At 42.7% G+C, this 23,460-nt stretch overlaps 1 protein-coding gene across 3 annotated transcripts in view; it reads left to right on the forward strand.

Annotated features, from left to right (window-relative positions):
• The window catches only part of TWF1 (twinfilin actin binding protein 1), a 108,894-nt gene extending 90,105 nt beyond the window's left edge, over positions 1-18,789 (forward strand). For all 3 annotated transcript variants that reach the window (XM_077265141.1, XM_077265140.1, XM_077265139.1), the window contains exons 6-9: positions 1,943-2,068; positions 11,761-11,911; positions 12,965-13,086; positions 15,703-18,789. In XM_077265141.1, the coding sequence (XP_077121256.1) occupies positions 1,943-2,068; positions 11,761-11,911; positions 12,965-13,086; positions 15,703-15,873 (570 nt within the window). In that variant the 3' untranslated portion in view covers positions 15,874-18,789. The remainder of the gene's footprint in view (positions 1-1,942; positions 2,069-11,760; positions 11,912-12,964; positions 13,087-15,702) is intronic.
• The last annotated feature ends 4,671 nt before the right edge of the window (positions 18,790-23,460 follow it).

The following is a 23,460-nucleotide window of genomic DNA, read 5'->3' on the forward strand; positions in this document are numbered from 1 at the left end:
ATGGAGCATCTATGGGGCCATAAAGAACTGCATGGAACATTATATGGAGCATCTATGGGGCCATAACTGCATGAAGCATTATATGGGGCCATAAAGAACTGCATGGAGCATTATATGGGCCATCTATGGGGCCATAACTGCATGGAGCATTATATGGGGCATCTATGGGGCCATAAAGAACTGCATGGAGCATTATATGGGGCATCTACGGGGCTATAATGAACTGCAATGAGCATTATATGGGGCCATAAAGAACTGCATGGAGCATTATATGGAGCATCTATGGGGCCATAAAGAACTGCATGGAACATTATATGGAGCATCTATGGGGCCATAAAGAACTGCATGGAGCAATATATGGGGCATTTATGGGGCCATAAAGAACTGAATGGAACATTATATGGGGCCATAAAGAACTGCATGAAACATTATATGGAGCATATTTGTATATGGAGCATCTTATGGGGCCATCATGAATTGTATGGAGCATTATATGGGGCCTATTTTGTATGGAGCATTATATGGGGCATATTTTAATATGGAGCATCTTATGGGGCCATCATGAACTGTATGGAGCATTATATGGGGCTCCTGATTCAATATGGATATTCAAAAACACTTAACCTACTGATGTCTCAATTAATTTTACTTTCATTGGTACCTATTTTTATTTTTGACATTTACCGGTAGCTGCTGCATTTCCCACCCTAGGCTTATACTCGTCAATAAGTTTTCCCAGTATTTTGTTGCAAAGTTAGGGGGGTCGGCTTATAATCGAGTATATATGGTATGTTAACTTGGTTTTATCATTGTTGTATCAAAGTGCTGAAAAAAAAATAGCTTGTCTGCTATATAGAAAAATAATGAACAGTATTTTTAAAGAATCAATCATTTTTTTTTTTGTTCATTTCACCATCTAAAAATTGTAAGAAAGTGTAATAAGTGATCAAAAAGTCATATGTACCTCAAAATGTGACCAAAGAAAACTACATCACGTCACACAAAGAATAAGCCCTCTCACCTCCATTGACTGAAAATGGTAAAAAATTGTGTCTCACAACGATCTAATAATGTAGCACATGTGTATTTCATAAAGTTAAGAAAACTATATAAAAATTGAATTTTAGTAATTGACCCTCAGATTAAAGTTAATACCTTACTTGTGCAGTATATGAAAGTGTAAAATCTTATAGAATGTTTTTTTGTTTTGTTTTTTTCTCCCCCCCCATAAAGAGTTAATAAGTTAGGTGGTAGGCTGAATGTACCCTAGAATGGTGCCACTACCAAGTCATGCTGCAAACACAAACTCTCACACAGCTATAATTATGATGACAAAAAAACAAACCAAATTATGATGCAATGATGGGGAAAAGAAAGATCTTGGTACTATAAGGAGGAGTCCTTAATAATGCAACTATGGGAAAATAAAAAAATCTTTGTTCTGTAAGGTCACATTTGGCCAAGTCCTTCAGGAGGTTTTCTTGCTTTGGAAAATCTCTGTCCCCGGTTGCAGTTTGTTTTAGAGAAACCAAAACTGTGCATTTTCCTCACCAGGTCCAGCGCGGAGTCTTCACCGCCGCCAGGCATCTGTTATCTGCAGTACCGGGGTTATGTCGACAGAACTGAGCTTACCGATTGGCTGCAGCGCAATCGACATACCTTTACTGCTGCAGACAATAACAGACGCAGGGAGTAGCGGCGGAGACTGAGCTAGGCCCAGGTAGGGTGAGTAAGGCACAAAAGCAAACAGCAGCTGCGGGATCAGGATTTTTCTAATACCGTAATCCAGGTTTATGGGGTTTATTTCGTAGCGCCATTCTGTACATTCGGATAATACGCACACCTCCAGAGCGCAGGGGTGATGTCAGCTTATGGTGTCCCATTATGATGCTTGCGGTGACCTGCTCATGTTCTTAGACCTGTTCCTTTATTGGGTTCACAGACTCACTCGGAGGTTTCCGTAGACACCAAACACCAGACTCTCCAAGGAGTGGCATTTCCAGTAGAGAGGGAGGCCTTCCAGGCACTGAGTCAGCTGAAGAGCAGGAAGCTGAACTACGTCCAGCTGGTGAGTACCCGCCGATCTTTGCTGGCCTTCACCCATAGATGCACTCCGCAGCCGGCTACATCCCAAACTCTGACAAGAATAAAATGTTTCTCAAGGAATTGTGTAGTTTTAGGGCTCAGTCACACGAGCTTATAACACCAGATAGCACTCAGACCAATGGTAAACAGATCTGCACTGCCCCATTGTGTTTTTTTTTCTCATGCCAGTTTGGCACGAGAAAATAAATTCCAGCATGTTGCAAGTGTGTCCAATAATCGGACCATGCGCACCCATATCAGTCTATGGGTGTGGGTGACCTATCTGACTGCACTCCGATGTCATCCGAGTACAGTACGTGGACACAGACAGTGGAGAAATTACTTTCTCCGTCTTCTCTTCACCTTTGATGCGAATTGGGGCCCAGCGGACAGACACTCGGCTCAGACTCTGTCATTGACATAATCTGCCCAATTCTCTCCCGTGAGCGAGCCCTTAGAAAGGGTTTATTGTACAGTAGCAATAGACGCATCATAGATCCGCGTTCAGTCACTTGATGAAGGAAGACTCTGCCAAGTTTTCAGTCTGGCTACCCAGTCCACACATTGGTCAGATGGTGACGAAGCTTAAGCTCTGTTCACACCACGTTTTGGCCCACATGAGATGTAAAAGATGCATGTACCCCAGAAGTCTATGGAGCAGGAGAAGGTACTGAAAATGTATGTTAAGCACTTCCAACATACATAGGTCCCAATTAACGAAAACTGCCATTTTGCGCCCCACTCTTTTATGTAGGGATCGATGTAGTATGATGCGCAAATTAATTGAGGCGGCCGCCGCTTTAATAAGTTTTGTGCATCTTCCAACTGTCGTGAACCACCAGCGGATATCTACGCCACCAGGCCTAGAGTACATTTCTGTCACAATTTGCCCCACAGCATTTTTACACCACATTGAGCGGTGCAAAACTTGACATTTCAAAGCTGTCTATATGCTTCCATTTTGCATCCATGTCTCACATATCTAGTGCTGAGATACATTTTTATAAAAGACCGTCCGGGGCTCTTTTTATCGGCGTGGGAACAATCAGGATGAACCCTGAGAAAACATGAGTTTGGTTCTCTCTGATGTTAACACATTGAGGTGTGAATGCCGCCTAACCACGTGACCCTCAGACTTGGCGTTCCTAGATCTTGCGTTACTTCAGGTATAGTGGATATATAAAGTCAAATCACCCCTGTGTTTCATCAGGAATAGGAATCATTTCCGGACTTTTTTTCCACTTTTAATGTCACCCATAATCTGTACAATTAGTAAAAAAACCTGAAATCTTTTTTTGGGTGCAAAAAGAAAATTAAAGAACTAAAATAGTGTGGTTGAATAAATACGCACACTCTTCAACTTTTTAACCCCTTCACGATGGGGCCAATTTCCGTTTTTGCGTTTCCGTTTTTTCTCCTTTCTTCCCAGAGCCAATAACTCTTTTATTTTTTCTGTTCGCATAGACATATGAGGGTTCGTTTTTTGTGGGACAAATTGTACTTTTGAATCACACCATTCATTTTACCAGATGGTGTACTTGAAAATGGGAAAATGTAGCGAAATTGTAAAAATTCAATTCTGACATTGTTTTTTGGGAACTGTATTTACGTTGCACATTTTGTGGTAAAAATGACCATGCAATATGATTCTCCTCATCAATTGGATTACAGCAATACAAAATACTGGACATTTTGGGTATTATTTTAGTGGTGAAAAAAAATCAGAAGTTTGCAAAGAAAATCTTTTTGGGTTGTCACCATTTTCTGAGTCTTGTAAAAAATGTGTATTGTTCAGCCAATGGAGCTGTGTGATGGCTTATTCTTTGCGGGGCTAGACAACGTTTTTATTAATACTGTTTTGGGATAGACGTGACTTTTGGATTTCTTGTAACCGCCTTTTTTGTGTGGAATTGTGGTGACCAAAAAAACATAATTTTGGCATCCTTGAATTTTTTTATTTTTTTTTAACTGGGATCATAAAATTGTGGTGATAGCTTCTGTCATCACGTTCACACTACATGTAATCATCTTTTCTCCTTCGCCTCATTGGGGGACACAGACCGTGGGTGTATGCTGCTGCCACCAGGAGGCTGACACTAAGTATTACAAAGAAAGTTAGCTCCTCCCCTGCAGTATACACCCCTCTGCTGGCTCCCAGCTAACCAGTTCTTGCTTAGTGTCCGTAGGAGGCACACGGACGGGTCTGCTATTCAGACCCAAAGAATCTTTTTACTTTTACCTTTTACCGGACGAAGGGGGCGACAGATTCTTTCATGTTCCGATCTCCCCCGAACCAACAACAGGCGAGCACGGGAGTTTCACCTCACCGTATCCTCTCCTGCGACGTGGGAAGCCACTGCCTGAGCTGATTCTAGGGGCGACGGGCCCCTTCATGGGTCCGATCTCCCCCCTCCCTTATCAGACGAGCACTGGAGTGTCACCTTCAGTATCCTCTTCTGCAGCCAGGCCTATTGCCGGACATTCAGCCCTGCCCACCAGGTTTTACCCTCGGCTGTTCAGAGGCACAATCCAGTGTGGCGTCCGAGCAGCCCCCACTGCACCACCACTATAGAGCGGATGGTACAAGGAGGCGGACGGTTCCTCTCCTCCTCCCTAACAGACAGATGATGGATTGAGGTTTATCCCTACACCGTCCACGCTGCACAGAACAGCGCTGAAACCCACATCCGAGGCGGCTCCATGCCGGGACGCGCAACGATGGTGAGTGGATCCATCTTCAGAGGGATATCCATAAAGGAGCAGGCAGCCTTAGCCACTTTCCTGTGGCCCACCTCTCTGAGGTAACGCTCTGGCCGGCTACAAAAATTTAGCCCCTGGCTTCGGCCGATGTGTAGGCCGCATCCCGGAAGTCTCCTGAAACGCCCCGCTGGTGTCGCCCGCCTGCTACAGAAATTTAGGCCCTGGCTTGGGCCTATTCAGCATCGTGTCCGTGGCTCCGCCCCCCGAGTTGGCGCTTCTCGCTCTCTGCGAGATTTTATCTACTCTGCAGCTCACAGTGGCCATCTTGGTCCACCCGGCCGGCTCACACTGAGGCAACGATTTTTAGCATTAAGGGGGCACAACCACTCTACATCAAGGCATTAAACGCGCAAGTATTCTCCCTTCTTAAAGGCACATGTAGTATTGTCTGGTTTTAAAGGCGCATGTCCAGTATTGTCTGTTCTTAAAGGCGCAGGTCCAGTATTGTCTGGTCTTAAAGGCGCATGACCAGTATTCTCTGTTCTTAAAGGCGCATGTCCAGTATTCTCTGTTCTTAAAGGCGCATGTCCAGTATTGTCTGGTCTTAAAGGCGCATGTCCTGTTTTGGCTGGTCTTAAAGTCGCATGTCCCGTATTGTCTGTTCTTAAAGGCGCATGTCCAGTATTCTCTGTTCTTAAAGGCGCATGTCCAGTATTGGCTGGTCGTAAAGGCGCAGGTCCAATATTGTCTGTTCTTAAGGGCGCATGTCCAGTATTGTCTGGTCTTAAAGGCGCATGTCTAGTATTGTCTGGTCTTAAAGGCACGTGACCAGTTTTCCCTGGTCTTAAAGGTGCATGGCCAGCATACCCTGGTCTTACGCACATGGCCAGTATGCCCTGGTCTTAAAGGCGCATGACCAGTATTCCTGGTCTTAAAGGCACGTGACCAGTATTCCCTGGTCTTAAAGGCGCATGACCAGTACTTCTTGGTCTTAAGGGCACATGTCCAGTATTACCTGGTCTTAAAGGCACATGACCAGTATGTCCTGGTCTTAAAGGCACGTGACCAGTATGCCCTGGTCTTAAAGGCACATGACCAGTAGGCCCTGGTCTTACGCACTTGTCCAGTATGCCCTGGTCTTAAAGGCACATGACCAGTACGACCTGGTTTTTAAAGGCACATGACCAGTATGCCCTGGTCTTAAGGGCACATGACCAGTATGACCTGGTTTTAATGACACATGACCAGTATGCCCTGGTCTTAAAGGAACATGACCAGTATGCCCTGGTCTTAAAGGCAGGTGACCAATATGCCCTGGACTTAAAGGCACATGACCAGTATGCCCTGGTCTTAAAGGCACGTGTTCAATATGCCCTGGACTTAAAGACACATAACCAGTATGCCCTGGTCTTCAAAGCATATGACAAGTATGTCCTGGTTCTTAAAGGCACATGACCAGCATGCCCTCCTCCTAAAGGCACAAGACCAGTATACCCTGGTCTTAAAGACGCACGACCAGTATTCCCTAGTCTTAAAGGCGCATGACCAGTATTTACTGGTCTTAAGGGCACATCATCAATCCGAAGCTGGTCACCCTAACTGAGCTCTGGAGCCTTCGCCACTCATCCCCTAACCGCAACCCATGGTTTTCTCGGACCAAGAGATTGAATCCCTCTGTGAACCCTCTGTGGCTCGGAGTGCTCGCAGGACCGAGATACATGGTCCCTCTCCTACATGGGAGCGTCCGCTAGCAGGGGCCGCAAGTGTTCTAGAAAAACGTACAGGCGTCTGCAAAACGGAAGTTTTTCATTTCCTAATCTCTCCCCCATGATTTGTTGAGAACAACGCTGAATATGGATCGCATATTGCCTTGGATTGCAAGAGCTTCAGAAAAGGAGGGACTCTCCTATTTATACCATCAACAAATTGACGAGCAATTCACTGGACAGAAGCCGCTAAGTAGGTTGCCATACCTGGTCTGATTTTTATGGGCGACGGGTCCTTTTAAGGGCACCGATTCCCCCCACATCTTCAACAGACGAACACATGCAGTGTCGCCTCCATGTATCCTCTTCTGCATCCAGGCCTAATGCCAAACAACCTGCCCTGTCCACCCGGGGACCTCAACTCTGGGGATGTACAGAGGCACACATCTTTGGCGTCCGAGCACCCCCCTTTGTATCAATTTAGGGGATGATGCAAGAAAGCGGACGATTCCTCTCCACGTCCCTGTTAACAGAATGGTGGATCGAAGGTTCCTAATTTTCTACTCTGCACGAAGATGGCAAGAGGCCTGCTGGTTGCAGCCCCGCATTCTGCCACTTGGCAGTCTAACCGGGTGGAATTTCTTGTGGTATACCTACCAGTATCCCTGCCCGATGTATCATCAATTAAAAAACCACAGACGGTCGGATAGCAAATCTGGTTCGTTCCGTCTTGTGGCTTCGGGTTCAGCGCTCTACCCTTCTTTAGCGCCACATGATGTTGCTTGACCAATAGTCTCCTGGTCAGAGACCTTATCTACTTCAATTCAAATCAAATCTTCTGAGCGGGAGACTAACAAGGGATCGTATTTTTCTACAGACCCATCCAGCAGTAGAAGCATTGTCCTGGACAGTCTAGATCTAAGAGATCTTGGTTTCACGAAGGAGAAAATGAAAAGTATGATCATTCCTGGACCTCAAACTTCTAACAACCTTTGACAAGGCCCTCCTTTTTCAGATGCAGTTCCTCCGCTCAGCCATTACTTCAACAAAAAAAAAAAAAAAGTGCAGTTTTCTGGCATCCATCGACATTCGGTTTTCTTACCCTCACATGCCTACTTTTTTTCCCCTCTACAATTATCTCTTCTCCTTTCCATTCGCGAACAGCATTTTCAAGTCACGACCTTGCCCTTCAGCCTGGCAACCGCACCACAGTGGTCGCAACGCTCATAGCAGTTGTCATGTGCTTCTTGCACCCTAGAAACATGGTCGTCCTGCCCTACTCGGTCGACTTTCTAGCCGCTCTACAAGGACTACGCTAAGTCGTCTATATCACTTGCAATACCCACTCACTTGGGCTAGCAGCTAAACTTAGACAAGTTTTTTCCTCATTCCCAGCCCAGCAGATCCTCTTTGACGATGATCCTGCACAAGAAGGATGGTAATTCTCTCTCTCGAGTCAAGGTCGTGGCCCTTCAACACGGAGCTTGTGCACTTGATCACTCATTCCCTCGGTTCATTCAATTATCTAGGAGGGTTCTGAGCAATAAGACGAAAACGGAAGTAGTTTTCTTTTGCTCCGCTCGTTTTCAGCAAGTCAATCAGGCTTTCAAAAGGTAGTCTCTAAGCTCCTTCCTCATCCAGAGCCTTCTTCTGGTCCAATGGTTATTAGGGATACCAATGCCCGTCTTCTTCTCCCGATCATTTCTCTGGGGATCCGAACAGTACGGCTAATCCTACAGCAGGTCCACTGCCCTTAGGTGGGTCAACCATCCGTCTTCAATTTGGATAATGCCACGGCTGTGCCATACGTCAATCATCTCGCAGGTACCCACAGTCAGGCGCCATGGCCGAGGTACCTTGCACTCTCTGATGGGCCGAGATCTATCATTCGGTGATCTCAACAGTACATGTCCCTGGAGTAGAACACTGGGCGGCTGACATATTCAGCCGTCAGGGTTTTCTCCTCAAGTGAGTGGGAACTTCACTCGGAAGTCTTCCTTCACATCTGCCTTCACTGGAGTACTCCAGATGTAGGTCGGATGGCGTCCAAGCTGAACGCCTATGTACTCCAGTTCATGGTTTGGCTTCAAGATCCAAGTCCATTGCAGTGCATGCTCCGTCTCTTCCACGGTACCAATTTCCATAACTCCTCTTCCACTACGTCTTGAGATCTTTTTGGAAGCAGAAAAGGCCCCCAGTGATCCCGGGAGACCCGCACTGACCATGTCAGGTTTTCTCGCTTGCGGTACTAGTATTTCTCCGTCTTATTTCGTCAAAACTGGAAATATGGACCTTCTCGCAGGGAGCCTTCACCTGTAGTTCTTCCCTACCGCGTACCGTTAGATCTGGGGGACCTTAATGGTCCTGGGGATCTTACAGTAGACTCCTTTTTCGATCCAGAAAGACTTTACTATCAGGGAACGTCACTCCCCTTTTTTCTCTGCTTTCTTGTCATCCTGATGAGTCTTCAGAGCTTGCCACTCTATTCCTTTCAGTCTTTTTTCCTTATTACCATCAATGCATCGTTGCCCTCAAGCCATCCCCTTCCCTCGTTGCCAAGGTGGTTTTGTATTCCCACTGTTGCATGGGGCATCGTCCTCTCATCTCTTTCGGCTCCAGTCCACACAACGGAATGGGTTCTCCATAATCTGGAAGAAGTGAGTGCTCCAAGTGGGTACGTATCGAGGACGGCGTCCTTCCGAAGGTTGGACACTTTGCTTGGGCTTCTCGATGGTAAGTAGGCTTCCCGACGGTCACAGGAAGGGTTTAGCCGTGTTCATCGGCCACGTTAGCCTGGTGGATTCTTTTCACCATCCAGGAGTCCTTCCGTGCTAGATGTCAGCCTATCTCCCTGTCTCAGGGCTCTAGGCACCAGGCGTCGGCAAGCACGACCACAAGCTTGCGAATTCCTCCAGTCCGCATGCATTCTTGAAGCACTATAATTCACACACTTCCACAGATGTGAGTCTGGGCAGGCGGACTTTGCAGGCCGCCTTGGCGCACTTGTCAGTAGCGGTTACACGGCCTGATCTGATGTTGTCCCCACCCATGGACTGCTTTGGGACGTCCCATGGTCTGTGTCCCCCAATGAGGCGAAGGAGAAATAGGGATTTTTGTGTACTCACCGTAAAATCCTTTTCTCCGAGCCATTCATTGGGGGACACAGCTCCCTCCCTATTATTAGTTGTATTTGTTTTTATCATTTGATATGTTATACTCTCATATATAATGTGACATGCTATACGCTTATATGTTGTTATTGATCTCCTACTGCTTTTGCACCGAACTGGTTAGCTGGGAGCCAGCAGAGGGGTGTATACTGCAGGGGATGAGCTAACTTTCTTTGTAATACTTAGTGTCAGCCTCCTGGTGGCAGCAGCATACACCCATGGTCTGTGTCCCCCAATGAATGGCTCGGAGAAAAGGATTTTACGGTGAGTACACAAAAATCCCTATTTTTAGAATACCAATACAGGGCCACCACCTGTCATACTTGGACAGGTTGGGATGATGGCGGCTGTAGTTGTGCCAAACTGCTGTCCCCATGCTAGTGTTGCACAACCTGTGACCCTCCAGCAGCAGATCTCCCCCATAAGTGTCGGCAAACCCCACATTTCTTTCCCCTATTTTCCTTCTATAAAGTCTAGGTGTGTCTTATGATGGTCCGGTGCGTCTAATAGTCCAAAAAATACTCATAGCCTTAACCTTGGCCAAAAATGGCACAGACATCACTTACTGACCATAACAAAGTTTTTTTAAGGTTCACTATATGATGTTAAATTATTCAAAACTGTAATAACACCATAATTAAAATGAAGCTACATATATAAAAATGCCAGAAAAATTGCATCTGTGGTACAAAAATAACTGTACTGTCCCAAAGAAAAAAATATAGCCATTAAACCAGTTTTACTATTTACTAACTTTCTGATCATTAAATGGTTGAGACTATAAATGGCAGCAATGCAGCCACCGATGTAGAATTTTGAGAAGTTGTCCAGTGACCACAAGTTATCATGTATCGAAGAGGAGGGTAGAGGTAGAGGCTGTCTGAACGCTGAGACACACGATTGGAAGATCGGGGCACTTTTATTCCCTTTAGAATGGAGCCGCAGTCAGCATGCCCGACCACCGCTCCATTCATTCTCTATGGGGCCGCCTAAAAAAGCTGAGCGCACCACTCAGCAGCCCTCTAGTGAATGAATGGAGCGGTGGTTGGTCATGCTCACTGCTGCTCATCCTAAAGGGAATAACGGAGATAAAAATGACCTTTTCTACCGATAAGGCCTCAATCACACGTTTGGGTTTAAACATGTATGTGAAAAAATGGCAGCGGTGTCATCAGTCTTTTCCATCAGTGTGTCCGTTTTTTTTACCATCATTGAGGTCATCAGTGTTTTTCACAGATGGATAAAGAAAGAAATAAATTACAAATCTTCTCCTATACTTTGCATTGTTAAACACATACAGCAGACAGTTGCCATCTGTGTTCTGTACGGGTTTTTTTATGGACCCATAGATTTGTATTGACCATTTTCATCCGTCCTACCGGAAAAAAAAATGGCCATGTCTCTGTGTGTGATAGACAGACACATGATATGTGAAAGCCATGGACATGTGAAAAGCACCGTAGGTTATAATAATATAATGGCTGCTTCCAAGTAGAGTACAAACCCAACATGAAGGAAAACCTTGTACCACTTAAGACCGCTCGCTGTCATCTGTTCACACATTGCTGTTTATGCCTCGTTTTCTGGTGCAGATTACTTGTGCACCAACGCACGGTCTCCTGTCTTTTTATGGGTGCAAAAACGAAAAAAAGTGACGTGCTGCAGATGTAAAACACACTGCAGTTTTCCAATTTCATCAGGAAAACCAAAAAGTGTGGGCATGAGAGTTCTGAAATCTCATAGCTTTTCCTGGTACTGTAAAAAGTAGCTTTTAAATTGCATAAAAAATATAGCAAAAATGCAACATGTGAACATAGCCTTATACTGTATGAGAGCACTCTTGTAGTTTTCTATAATTGTCTACTAAAACTGCAGACTACAATCAGCTGTAAGGTAAAGTATATGTTAGTCCTTAATATTTCCCTTTTACTTGCACACATGTATATGTTGTTCAGTCAAATATATATTGTGAATGTCATTTCCCAGGCACAGCCTATTTGCATGTCCGCTAGCACTATGTAAAACACTGGTATGGGTCCTAATGCATTTCATGTCATGTATTCAGCTATCCTCCTTATTAACACTTTATTTCTTCTTAGAAAATCGACATACAGAATGAAATAATTGTTTTGGCAAACACTGCGTACACAGAAGTGAAGGACTTGCCAGCAAGGGTTCCGAAAGATGCTGCACGATACCACTTCTTCCTGTACAGGCATTCCCATGAAGGGGATTACTTGGATTCTATAGGTACTGGACTTGCTTTTATCAATCATTTTACACGAGTTCCCTTTTCTGGTAACTAAGAATTCATTCAGGAGATCTATTGTTTCTTAATTAAAGGGGTAGTCCCACGAACAAAGTGCATTTTAATCAATAGATCCTGGAATAGTTGTAAATTCCACAATTAGATGTGTTAAAAAATGTTCCTGTGCTGAGATAGTCTTCTAAATGTGCCCCTGTGTAATGGCTGTGTCTTACCATGACAGCTCCTGGTCAGGGAAGAAAACAAAAGAGTATACAGACATGACAGCATGGGATCCCAGCTGATGCTTTCTGTGAGGTAAAACATTTTTAAAAACTGGATCCTGTGCTGTGCTGTCCTGTCTGTATACTCTTCCCCTCCAATGCCCAGGGGCAGTGGTGCAGTCAGACACGGCCATTACACAGTACACCGCAGGGGCATATTTATAAGATTATCTCAGCACAGGAAGAATTTTTTTTAACACATCCAATTGTAGAACTTATTTTTATTCCAAGATCTCTTAATTAAAATGTACTTACCGTAATTTGTGGGACAACCCCTTTAACCCATTAAATACATTTTAATAAATGGAGCTATACTGATTAAATTATTATTGACTACTTGGACAACCCCTTCTTAAAGGGAATCTGTCAAGTTTTTGCTATGTAATCTGGACAGCAGGATACAAAGGATGAAACACAGAATTCAGGGATGTGTCACTTGTCAAAGTGTATGCTATTGTTTACGAACTGTGAAGGGATTAACATTGCAGGACTACAGTAGTGTCCGCCTGTGCTAAGCAGCTCACTGTCTATGGACTTTGTACATACAGAGCCTGGTGTGGGCGGGGTTAGCTTTCTCTGCTCTGCTTCATTTTAAAACCAAAAACTCTGATTGTGCCAGAACTGCTGCACCCAGTAAACTAAGTGATACATCCTTGGAATTGGGGTTTCTTTGCCTACGCTGCTCTCAGAAGAAGGTAGATTGTGATTATCTTTATCCAGAATTTAATTTTCAACCATTTATTCTTAAATATGTGTTTTATTATATCTTTACAGTGTTTATTTATTCCATGCCCGGGTATAACTGCAGTATACGAGAGCGAATGCTTTATTCCAGTTGCAAGAGCCCATTGTTAGATGTAATTGAAAAACAGCTAATGATGGAAATTGTCAAAAAGGTAATGTTGCCTTGTTCAGAGGACTTGCATCGGCTATTTTCTGTTGCTGCAGACCTTAGTGATTTTTAATTTGAGCAATGTAATTGTGCGCACAAATGAGGCTAACAATTTCTCGCTTTTCAGCTTGTACTGTGTACTCTGGGTACAGCGTCAGGAGTAATCCTATTTTCATTTTAGCACTGTGGCGGCATTGACCAGTTTTTTTGGTTTCTTTATTAATTTGGCAGGTTAAAGCAGTTGTCTACTGCTTGGACAACCGCTTCTCAATTTCTGTATTGCTCCAAATAAAATAAAAACAACCTATACTTTCCTCCTGTGACGCTGGCGCAGGGTCTCCCAGTGCGCACGTGATGTTATAACATAGGAGCCCGGCACCCCTGTCGCTAATGGGCCGCGTCACTGTCACCTCCTTCAGATGTAAGGAACATCCTAAGGGGCTGAGAGAGCAGCAGCCGTTCTGGACAATTATTGGCCAGTGTTGGGGTACAAGGATCACGTGACATAACATCACATTAGACTCAGCGCCAACAACTCCGGAAGTGAGTGTAGGCTGTTTTTGTTTTATATGGGGCGCCTATAGCAATTAAGAAGGGATTGTCCGAGTAGTGGACAACCTTTTTACGTTTGAAAGATGAGGCTGTATCTGCTGTTTTAAATTGGGTCTGTCAAAGATCGCATCAAGATCAAAGGGTATAATAATCCATGAGGTCACATGTAGAGATGAACGGATGAGACAAAATTCTAATTCACCGATTTGCCTGAGTTTTACAGAGAAAATCTATGAATTTAATGTTCCTTACTATGCTTTTGGGTCTTTCCAAATTTTAGAGAATAGTAAAAATATGTAAAAACAAAAATACTAATATTCCCCTCTCTCATCCACTCGTGCTGCTCCCTGCCCACTGTCCTGTCCTCCTCCATTGTCACATCTCCAGCCGGTGTTCACGCTAAGCTGGAGCTGCAAGTATGCCCAGAAGCATGAGCAGTGAATTCCAGGGTCTGCTTGCGTCAAGAAGCCCTAGCGTAGTGTGAACATTGCCACTGAGGACTGGGCAGAGAGCAGTGAGGTGGTGGCAAAAAGTGAAGAAAAAACCATACCTCACCACTCATGTTTACAGCTTCCTGCTCCTGTCGGGTCTTTCGCATTCGAATATCTGGCCCATTGTTCTCTCCTAGGCCCCTTTCACACATCAGTTTTTTGCTATCAGTCACAATCCATCGAATCTTGAAAAAAAACAAATCCGGCGACTGATGCCGCCGGATCTTTTTTTTTTTCCTCATAGACTTGTATTCGCGACAGATTGCGATGGATGGCCTCCCGTTTCATCCGTCGTTCGCAGGATCCGTCGAAAATTGTTTGACCGGCGGCCGGAGACAACGGACACAGTAATGTTTTTTGTGTACGTCGAAAAATCAGACAGCAACGGATCCGTCGCCGTCCGTCGTTTGCTCGAATGGAAGCCTATGGGCACCGGATCCGTCAAATGATGGAGTCCGGCGACGGATTCTGTTTTGTTTGTTTTTTTTCTTTAACTGAGCATGCTCTGATTTATATAGACTATGATTTATCCGCTAGTTGGATCCGTCGAAAAAACAAATCCGTTGCATCAGTTTTTCACAATCTGCGATGGATCCGTCGAGCCAACGGATTGTGGCTTACGGCAGAAAACTGTGAAAGGGGCCTAAATTGGGACTTCTGGCTGAGAGTAGGCCCCGGAGCATGCGCAGTGAACTCCTGTGGGTGCTCATGGCATGAAGTCCTGGCCTACAGTGAAAACCGGGCACAGATAGATGTGACATGGTGGAGCCACGGAGAACCATACAGAGGTCAGAAAGCAGAGGGGACAGCCAGAACAGTGAGGTTTTTTGTTTTTTTTTTCTTTTTAACCAAAGATGGCGTTTGCTGAATCCGCGCAGAGCAAAATATAAAAATGTCCACGTTCTCCAGAATGCAAATTTTTGTAAAATTCAAGTACATTTGCTCATCTGTAGTCACATGTTGACCCTCGAAGCAACTGAAGGCCTCTCTCACCTTGGAAAATGTTAATGTTCATGAATCCTCCATCAGGACAGGACGGCTTGTCATCACTGATGAAACAATTAATTCTGAATTTTACTAGAAAATTCTAAAGGAAAATGTCAGGATGTCTGTCCATGATGTGAATCTTAACAAAACTATCCCAAGCATACAAAAGAATGGTTTAAGAAGAATAAAGTTAGTTTTGGAAAAGTAAAGTCAAATTCCTGATGTAAATCCTGTAGAAACATTGTGGAAGGACCTAATCATGACCGTTCATGAGGGAAAATCCACTAACATAACATAGTAGAACAGTTGATGTACACAACTCATCACTCATTGCCAGGAACATTTAGATGCAGTTATAGCTCCACAAGTGGTTCACACCTGGTACTGAAAACACAGGTTCACATACTTTTGCCACTTACAGACATGTGATATTGGATAATTTTTCTCATAAAGTCTAATATATTTGACTAACTTATTTGATTTGGTTCTCTTTATCTTTTGGGAGTTGAGTGGAAATCTGATGTAATTTTAGGGTCAAAGACTCGCACGCTTTCAGGCACCACTAAACCATTTTCATTTTATTTGTACAGCTTGAAATAGATAATGGAGATGAACTGACATCCGATTTCCTCTATGATGAAGTCCACCCAAAGCAACATGCACACAAACAAAATTTTGCAAAGCCTAAGGGTCCAGCTGGAAAGCGAGGCATCAGGAGGCTCATCAGAGGTCCTGCAGAAGCTGAAACGGCCATTGACTAGAACTGTACAGTGGGACCTTCATGTGTGGAGAGGTGAACAGTGACCATTCCACCCTGGTGTTCATCTACACACAATACAAAATGAGGTTTTCAGATTGTCACTTTCCACTCCTGTCCTGAAGCATTTTGATGATTGCTCCACTGCACTAAGTTCTCTCCTACCTAAAAAGCAATATGGCCACCACTAAAAGCAGGAGCTCATGACAATGCATTAGTGGTATGCACATAATAAGGGGAAATTGACACTATTACTAATATATGTTTGTATATGTGGCAACTATGCTTTTTACAAAATGTGGAAATCTCTATTGCTTCCCTTTCATATTTCCGGCCCCAAGGTAGAGTTTATCATAGCTTAGTACCATACAATGCATTTTTCATTTTTTTCCAATGTTTGTAACATATTTAAAAGAAACTCTTGTACAATTGTAAAATGTGACTACAAACATACTACTACTATAGCTATCAGTGCACTAATCGGTTTCCTCGGTAAATCCATTGCTGGATATCTCCAGCTCACTGTATCTTGTGTACAGTGTCCTACACGGGTCAGTATATCCCCCAAGAAGGTGAAACCACTGCCGCTTACCAAGTCTCGCCTCTCGCAGACATCTGCGTTGCTACCTCTTATGCAAATGGAAGAAGTTCTACAAAGTAGACAGTCTATAACTTTGCTTCGAATGCAGGAACCTGTAAATATTTTCCCTCGAAGATACAGCAGATGGGTCCCCCTCAGGTATTTATACAGTGCAAGGTTGTATTGGTAACAGCACGTCAATAATAGATTCCCTTTAAGCAATCCCCTCAGCTGGTTTTTACTATGTAATCTGAGAACACCTTAATGTAGGAGCAAACACTCGGATTACAGTGATGTCACTTAGTAGGCTGTGTTTTGCTGTTCCTTTACAATCAGTGTTTTATCAGCAGGAGATAATCACCAGAAGACAACCGGCCTCCTGCCTCCTAGTCCAACCATGCCCCCACCACTGATTAGCAGCCTCTTGTACACGTGTAAAATGTACACAGAAAGCTGAGATGTGGATGTGCAGCACAAAAAAACTCTGCTGCACCCAGTAAACTAAGTGATAAATCGCTGGAATCCGGGTCTCTGTCTATGCGTCATGCTGCTGTCAGGGTACATAGAAAAAACCTGTTGACAGTTTCTCTTTAATTGGTTGTATCCAATGTCTGTTCACTTCCATATAGGAATTTGTCCTAGCAGCAAGAAGTGGAAATGTTTCCTCTGCGGGTCTTCATGCCCTTTTAGGCAAAAGTATTGAGCAGGACGTAGACCTCCATCTACAGCTATGTACGGGAACCCTAAAAATGTTGTCAACTTTGGACAACGCTTTGTTTTAGGAAATGTCCACTAATAATCTGATTGATTGGCGGGGGGTCATTGTTGTGACCCCATGAGCGGCTTCTCCTGCAGCGAAGTAACATTAATGATATCCATTAAACTTGAATTTAGCAAGTGTTATGCTGCTCCTTGTCTTATTGAAGGCAGTTGGGCCCATTAGTCATTGAACTGTGGCGTTCAGGACAAGTTCTGCTGGGGCAGAATGTGAACACTGCTGCTTTTTGTGTGACCTATGCATTCTATTGACTAGAGCAATATAACACTGAAAATAATCGGCCACTTTGTGAATCCACTTGTGTATCTTCCCACTTGTGAAACGCAGGTACAGTGGAATCGCCACACAACCTGACACTGACATTTCAGCCGCAAGTGCCGATGTCTTATTTCTCACTTTTCTACTTCTGTATTACACACCGTTTATACAGTACGTCACCTCATGGTTACAGTTATTGTTTTATATTGGCCCCGTAGCGGTATAATGGGCCGTGGTATTTGTAAGCCTACCACAGCGGTTCCGTTTTATTCAGCTGTGGCGCAGAATAAAGTGTTTTTTCCTCTTCGTCTTTTACTATGCGTTCTTTTAATCAGCTTTTTTTTTCACAGCCTTCATTTCTTGGAACCAAAGATTATTCTGTTGGAAAAAAAAACCTTTGCAATGTTTTAAAGGGATAACACAATTATATTGATTTTTTGCTTTGCCATTAGTTGTTGACTTCATAATCTCTGCCTCCACCAAGGATGTGTGAAAACCACAGAAAAGATGGTGGAGACTCGGATGTAATCTAACTCTGCTCCTCTTTTACAAACTTTATCAAAGGTATACTTCTATTTAGAAGTATTGAAAATCGCAATGTTCTACAATTTCACAATGTCCCTAAGATACGTCGCCGCCGATGGCTATAATACAGGATTTTATTAAATGACGCAGAAATTTTAGATATTTTTTTTATTTTCCAGGAATCTGAGTACATGGTAAGCACATTGCCATTGATTGGTCCTTTGTTTAGATGTGAGGTCTGATACCCGGGATCAAATCTAGCCGTAATGCTACAGGGGTATGACCCACAATTGAGCCCCTTTATCCTGGAAATGAATGATGGTGCGAGATAATACTAAATCTGTCATGTCACTGTGTCTATTATGTATCAGAAGATCATTTTGACTGAATTTTCCCTAGTAATGTGTTTGTTTTCCCCCAAGTCTTCCATAACCCAACAAATTTTCAGCTGAGGATTTTTTTCACTTCACCTAGAACCAGGCCTTTATTTTTTGCTTGCAGATAGCAGCCGTTAATAAAATCTCACTGATTTTGTAATTCTTTCATAGAGTACTTTTTTCTATGCTTTCAAACTGGGAATTTGCCTATAAACTGTTTTATTGAAATGGCATGTCTTACAACCTTTCCTGATTTATGCAAATTTCTAATAGAATGCATTTTTACTGCCTTTCGTTTCACCTGTATGTATGATTATGGAATGTTTTTGAATTTGAAAGAAACAAAAAGAAATCTACATATGAAGATGATTTGTGAATAAAATCAACCTAAAAGCATCAAAATTGGCTTGTAGATTCCTTTCCACTTACCTGATGTTTATTGCTTTACTTTTTTTTACTGTCGCATGTAGACAGCAATAATAAAGCTGGTTTCAGTTTAACCCCTTAACCCCCAAAGGTGGTTTGCACGTTAATGACCGGGCCAATTTTTACCATTCTGACCACTGTCAACGGATCCTGATGATTCTGACATTGTTTTCTCATGACATATTGTACTTCATGATAGTGGTAAAATTTCTTAGATATTACCTGCGTTTATTTATGAAAAACGGAAATTTGGCGAAAATTTCTCAATTTTCCAACTTTGAATTTTTATGCCCTTAAATCACAGAGATATGTCACGCAAAATACTTAATAAGTAACATTTCCCACATGTCTACTTTACATCAGCACAATTTTGGAACCAACATTTTTTTTTGTTAGGGAGTTTTATGGGTTAAAAGTTGACCAGCAATTTCTGTTTTACAACACCATTTTTTTTAGGGACCACATCACATTTGAACTCACTTTGAGGGTTCAATATGATAGAAAATAACCAAGTGTGACACCATTCTAAAAACTGCACCACTCAAGGTGCTCACAACCATATTCAGATGTTTCACGGGAATTTTTGGAATGTTTAAAAAAAAAAAAATGAACATTTAACTTTTTTTCCAAAAAAAATTTACTTCAGCCCCAATTTGTTTTATTTTACCAAAGGTAACAGGAGAAATTGGACCCCAAAAGTTGTACAATTTGTCCTGAGTACACTGATACCCCATATGTGGGGGTAAACCACTGTTTGGGTGCATGGCAGAGCTTGGAAGGGAAGGAGGGACGTTTGACTTTTCAATGCAAAATTGACTGGAATTGAGATATGACGCCATGTCGCGTTTGGAAAGCCCCTGATGTGCCTAAACATTGAAACCCCCCACAAGTGACACCATTTTGGAAAGTAGACCCCCTAAGGAACTTATCTAGATGTGTGGTGAGCACTTTGACCCACCAAGTGCTTTACAGAAGTTTATAATGTAGAGCCGTAAAATAAAAATATTTTTTCACAGAAATGATCTTTTCGCCCCCAATTTTTTAATTTCCCAAGGGTAACAGAATAAATTGGACCCCAAAAGTTGTTGTGCAATTTGTTCTGAGTATGCTGATACCCCATATGTGGGGGTAAACCACCATTTGGCCGCATAGCAGAGCTCGGAAGGGAAGGAGCGCCGTTTTGAATGCAGACTAATGGATTGGTCTGCAGGCGTCACGTTGCATTTGCAGAGCCACTGATGTACCTAAACAGTAGAAACCCCCCACAAGTGACCCCATATTGGAAACTAGACCCCCCCCCAGGAACTTATCTAGATGTGTTGTGAGAACTTTGAACCCCAAAATGTTTCACTGCAGTTTATAACGCAGAGCCGTGAAAATAAAAAGAACTTTTTTTTACACAAAAAATTATTTTTTAGCCCCCAGTTTTGTATTTTCCCAAGGGTAACAGGAGAAATTGAACCCCAAAAGTTGTCCAATTTGTCATGAGTACGCTGATACCCCATATGTTGGGGTAAACCCCTGTTTGGGCGCATGGCAGAGCTCGGAAGGGAAGGAGCACTGCTTTACTTTTTCAATGCAGAATTGGCTGGAATTGAGATCGGACGCCATGTCGCGTTTGGAGAGCCCCTGATGTGATTAAACAGTGGAAACCCCCGAATTCTAACTGAAACCCTAATCCCAACCCTAACCATAACCCTAACCACACCCCTAACCCCAACACACCCCTAATCCCAACCCTAACCACACCCCTAACTCCAACACACCGCAAACGCTAATCCCAACCATAACCCTAACAACACCCCTAATCCCAACCCTAATTCCAACCGTAAATGTAATCCAAACCCTAAATTTAGCCCCAACCCTAACTGTAACCCTAACTTTTGCCCCAACCCTAACCCTTATGGGAAAATGGAAATAAATACATTTTTTAAAAATTTTATTATTTTTCCCTAACTAAGGAGGTGATGAAGGGGGGTTTGATTTACTTTTATAGCGGGTTTTTTAGTGGATTTTTATGATTGGCAGCTGTCACACACTAAAATACGCTTTTTATTGCAAAAAAATAGTTTTTGCATCTCCACATTTTGAGAGCTATAATTTTTCCATATTTTGGTCCACAGAGTCATGTGAATTCTTGTTTTTTGCGGGACGAGTTGACATTTTTATTGGTACCATTTTCGAGCACGTGACATTTTTTGATCGCTTTTTATTCCGATTTTTGTGAGGCAGAATGACCAAAACCCAGCTATTCATGAATTTCTTTTGGGGGGGGCGTTTATACCATTCCACGTTTGGTAAAATTGATAAAGCAGTTTTATTCTTTGGGTCAGTACGACTACAGCAATACCTCATATCATTTTTTTATGTTTTGGTGCTTTTATACGATAAAAACTATTTTATATAAAAAAATAATTATTTCTGCATCGCTTTATTCTGAGGACTATAATTTTTTTTTTTTCACTGATGATGCCGTATGGTGGCTCGTTTTTTGCGGGACAAGATGACGTTTTCAGCGGTACCATAGTTATTTATATCCGGCTTTTTGATCACGTGGTTTTTTTTTTTTTTACGGTGCTACGGTGGGGTGCTACGCCAGATGACCTGGCCTCCACAGTCACCAGACCTGAACCCAATCGAGATGGTTCAGGGTGAGCTGGACCGCAGAGTAAAGGCAAAAGGGCCACCAACTGCTAAGCATCTCTGGGAATTCCTTCAAGACTGTTGGAAGACCATTCCCGGTGACTACCTCTTGAAGCTTGTCAAGAGAATGCCAAGAGTGTGCAAAGCAGTCATCAAAGCAAAAGGTGGCTATTTTGAAGAACCTAAAATATAAGACATATTTTCAGTTGTTTCACACTTTTTTGTTAAGTATATAATTCCACGTGTGTTAATTCATAGTTTTGATGCCTTCAGTGTGAATGTACAATTTTCATAGTCATGAAAATACAGAAAAATCTTTGAATGAGAAGGGGTGTCCAAACTTTTGGTCTGTACTGTATATATATCTTGAACAAAGAAATGACTGCATAATATGTATAGAATTCATTTCTTTCATGTTATCCTTAAATTCATCTAAAAAAGATGTTGCTGCATTTGCAGTAGCAGCTATTGGATCACCGATAACTGCGCAGGCACCATTTTCAAATGGATTTTTTTTTAATGAATTTAAAGATAACATGAAAGAAATGATTTACATACACATTACATATGCGATCATGCTGCAGCACAGGTTCCACCATCGGTGCCTGCTTGCAGAAGGGGACTTTTTTTCAACAGATATATTAGAGTATTAGATGAATATCTAATCAGAGCACCACATGAAGACCCCCCCTCTCTCGTGAACTCGCAGGACCTGTCAGGCAGCACCACGAGCAGGAGAACTTTCCCACCCTCGTGGTGCCCCATTTTAATAGCCTGTAAAGGCTAATTATACAGCTGTGAGCTGATATTAATAGCCTGGGAAGCTCCATGGGTATTTCCCCCTTCCCAGGCTATAAACATCTGCCCCCAGTCGTCTGTTTTCCCTCTGCTGGTTACGAAAATTGTGCGGGAGCCCACGCCATATTTTTCCGAAAAATAATCTTTTATTAAATACATGTGCAGTAATTTGCCCACACTGTACTAATTGTATTTGTCACAGACATCTATATATCTACCTATTCTATATGTATTTACTGTATGTAATCCATCTCTATCCTGTCGGCTACTGCTGTGATTTTACAGAACACGGCAGATGAATTACCGACTTTTCTTCTATCTATCTATGTAAGGCTGCCGTCACACTAGCAGTATTTGTAAGCCAAAACCAGGAGTGGACCAAATGGAGAAAAAGTATAATAGAAACATATGCACCACTTCTGTATTTATCACCCACTCCTGGTTTTGGCTTACAAATACTGAGGTAAAATACTGACCAAATACTGCTAGTGTGACGGCAGCCTAATTATATACAGTATATATATGTGTGTGTGTGTCACTGACACATATATATGGTCCGAGTGAAGTGCAAAATTTTTTTTCTCACATCCATAGGCTTGCAGTGGCGAGTCTTGGTGACAATCCCAGCATGCTGCGATTTTACACGCACGCTGAATACGCCCGAGAAAATAAATGGCGATGTGATCTGCCCCATAGATTAACATTGGGCCGAGTGCTATGTGTCTCGCATAGCACTCGCTCGTATTCTACTGTAGTGTGACGCCGGCCTATGTAAATCAGTTTTTTTCTCCTGATGTCGTGATCGGGAACAAGAAATAGAAGTGACCAAAAATGATATTTTTTAGTAATAAAAACATGTTTATTTAATAATTAAATAAAAACACTTAATTTCAGGAATAGATGCTGAAATATAGAGGTATAGGTAGTAGAAAAGTTTATAAATAGCAGCAATGTATACAGTGTTACTTTTCTCTATATCTATTTAAAAATCATATACCACAGTTCATGAAGTAGATTATAAATGATAATTAACCCAATCATTTCTAAAGTGCCAATGCTTATAGAGAAAAGTGTACAATGAAACAAAAAGTTTTAAAGTGCCAATACTGATCACACACTAATTGATTTCAGGAATATCCTGATTAAAATAAATCCAAGTGCAATTTTAGTGATTAACCACTAGATGGCACAACTATATCATTATTC

Source organism: Ranitomeya variabilis, chromosome 5 (genome assembly GCF_051348905.1).
Source record: "Ranitomeya variabilis isolate aRanVar5 chromosome 5, aRanVar5.hap1, whole genome shotgun sequence".
Lineage (NCBI taxonomy): Eukaryota > Metazoa > Chordata > Amphibia > Anura > Dendrobatidae > Ranitomeya > Ranitomeya variabilis.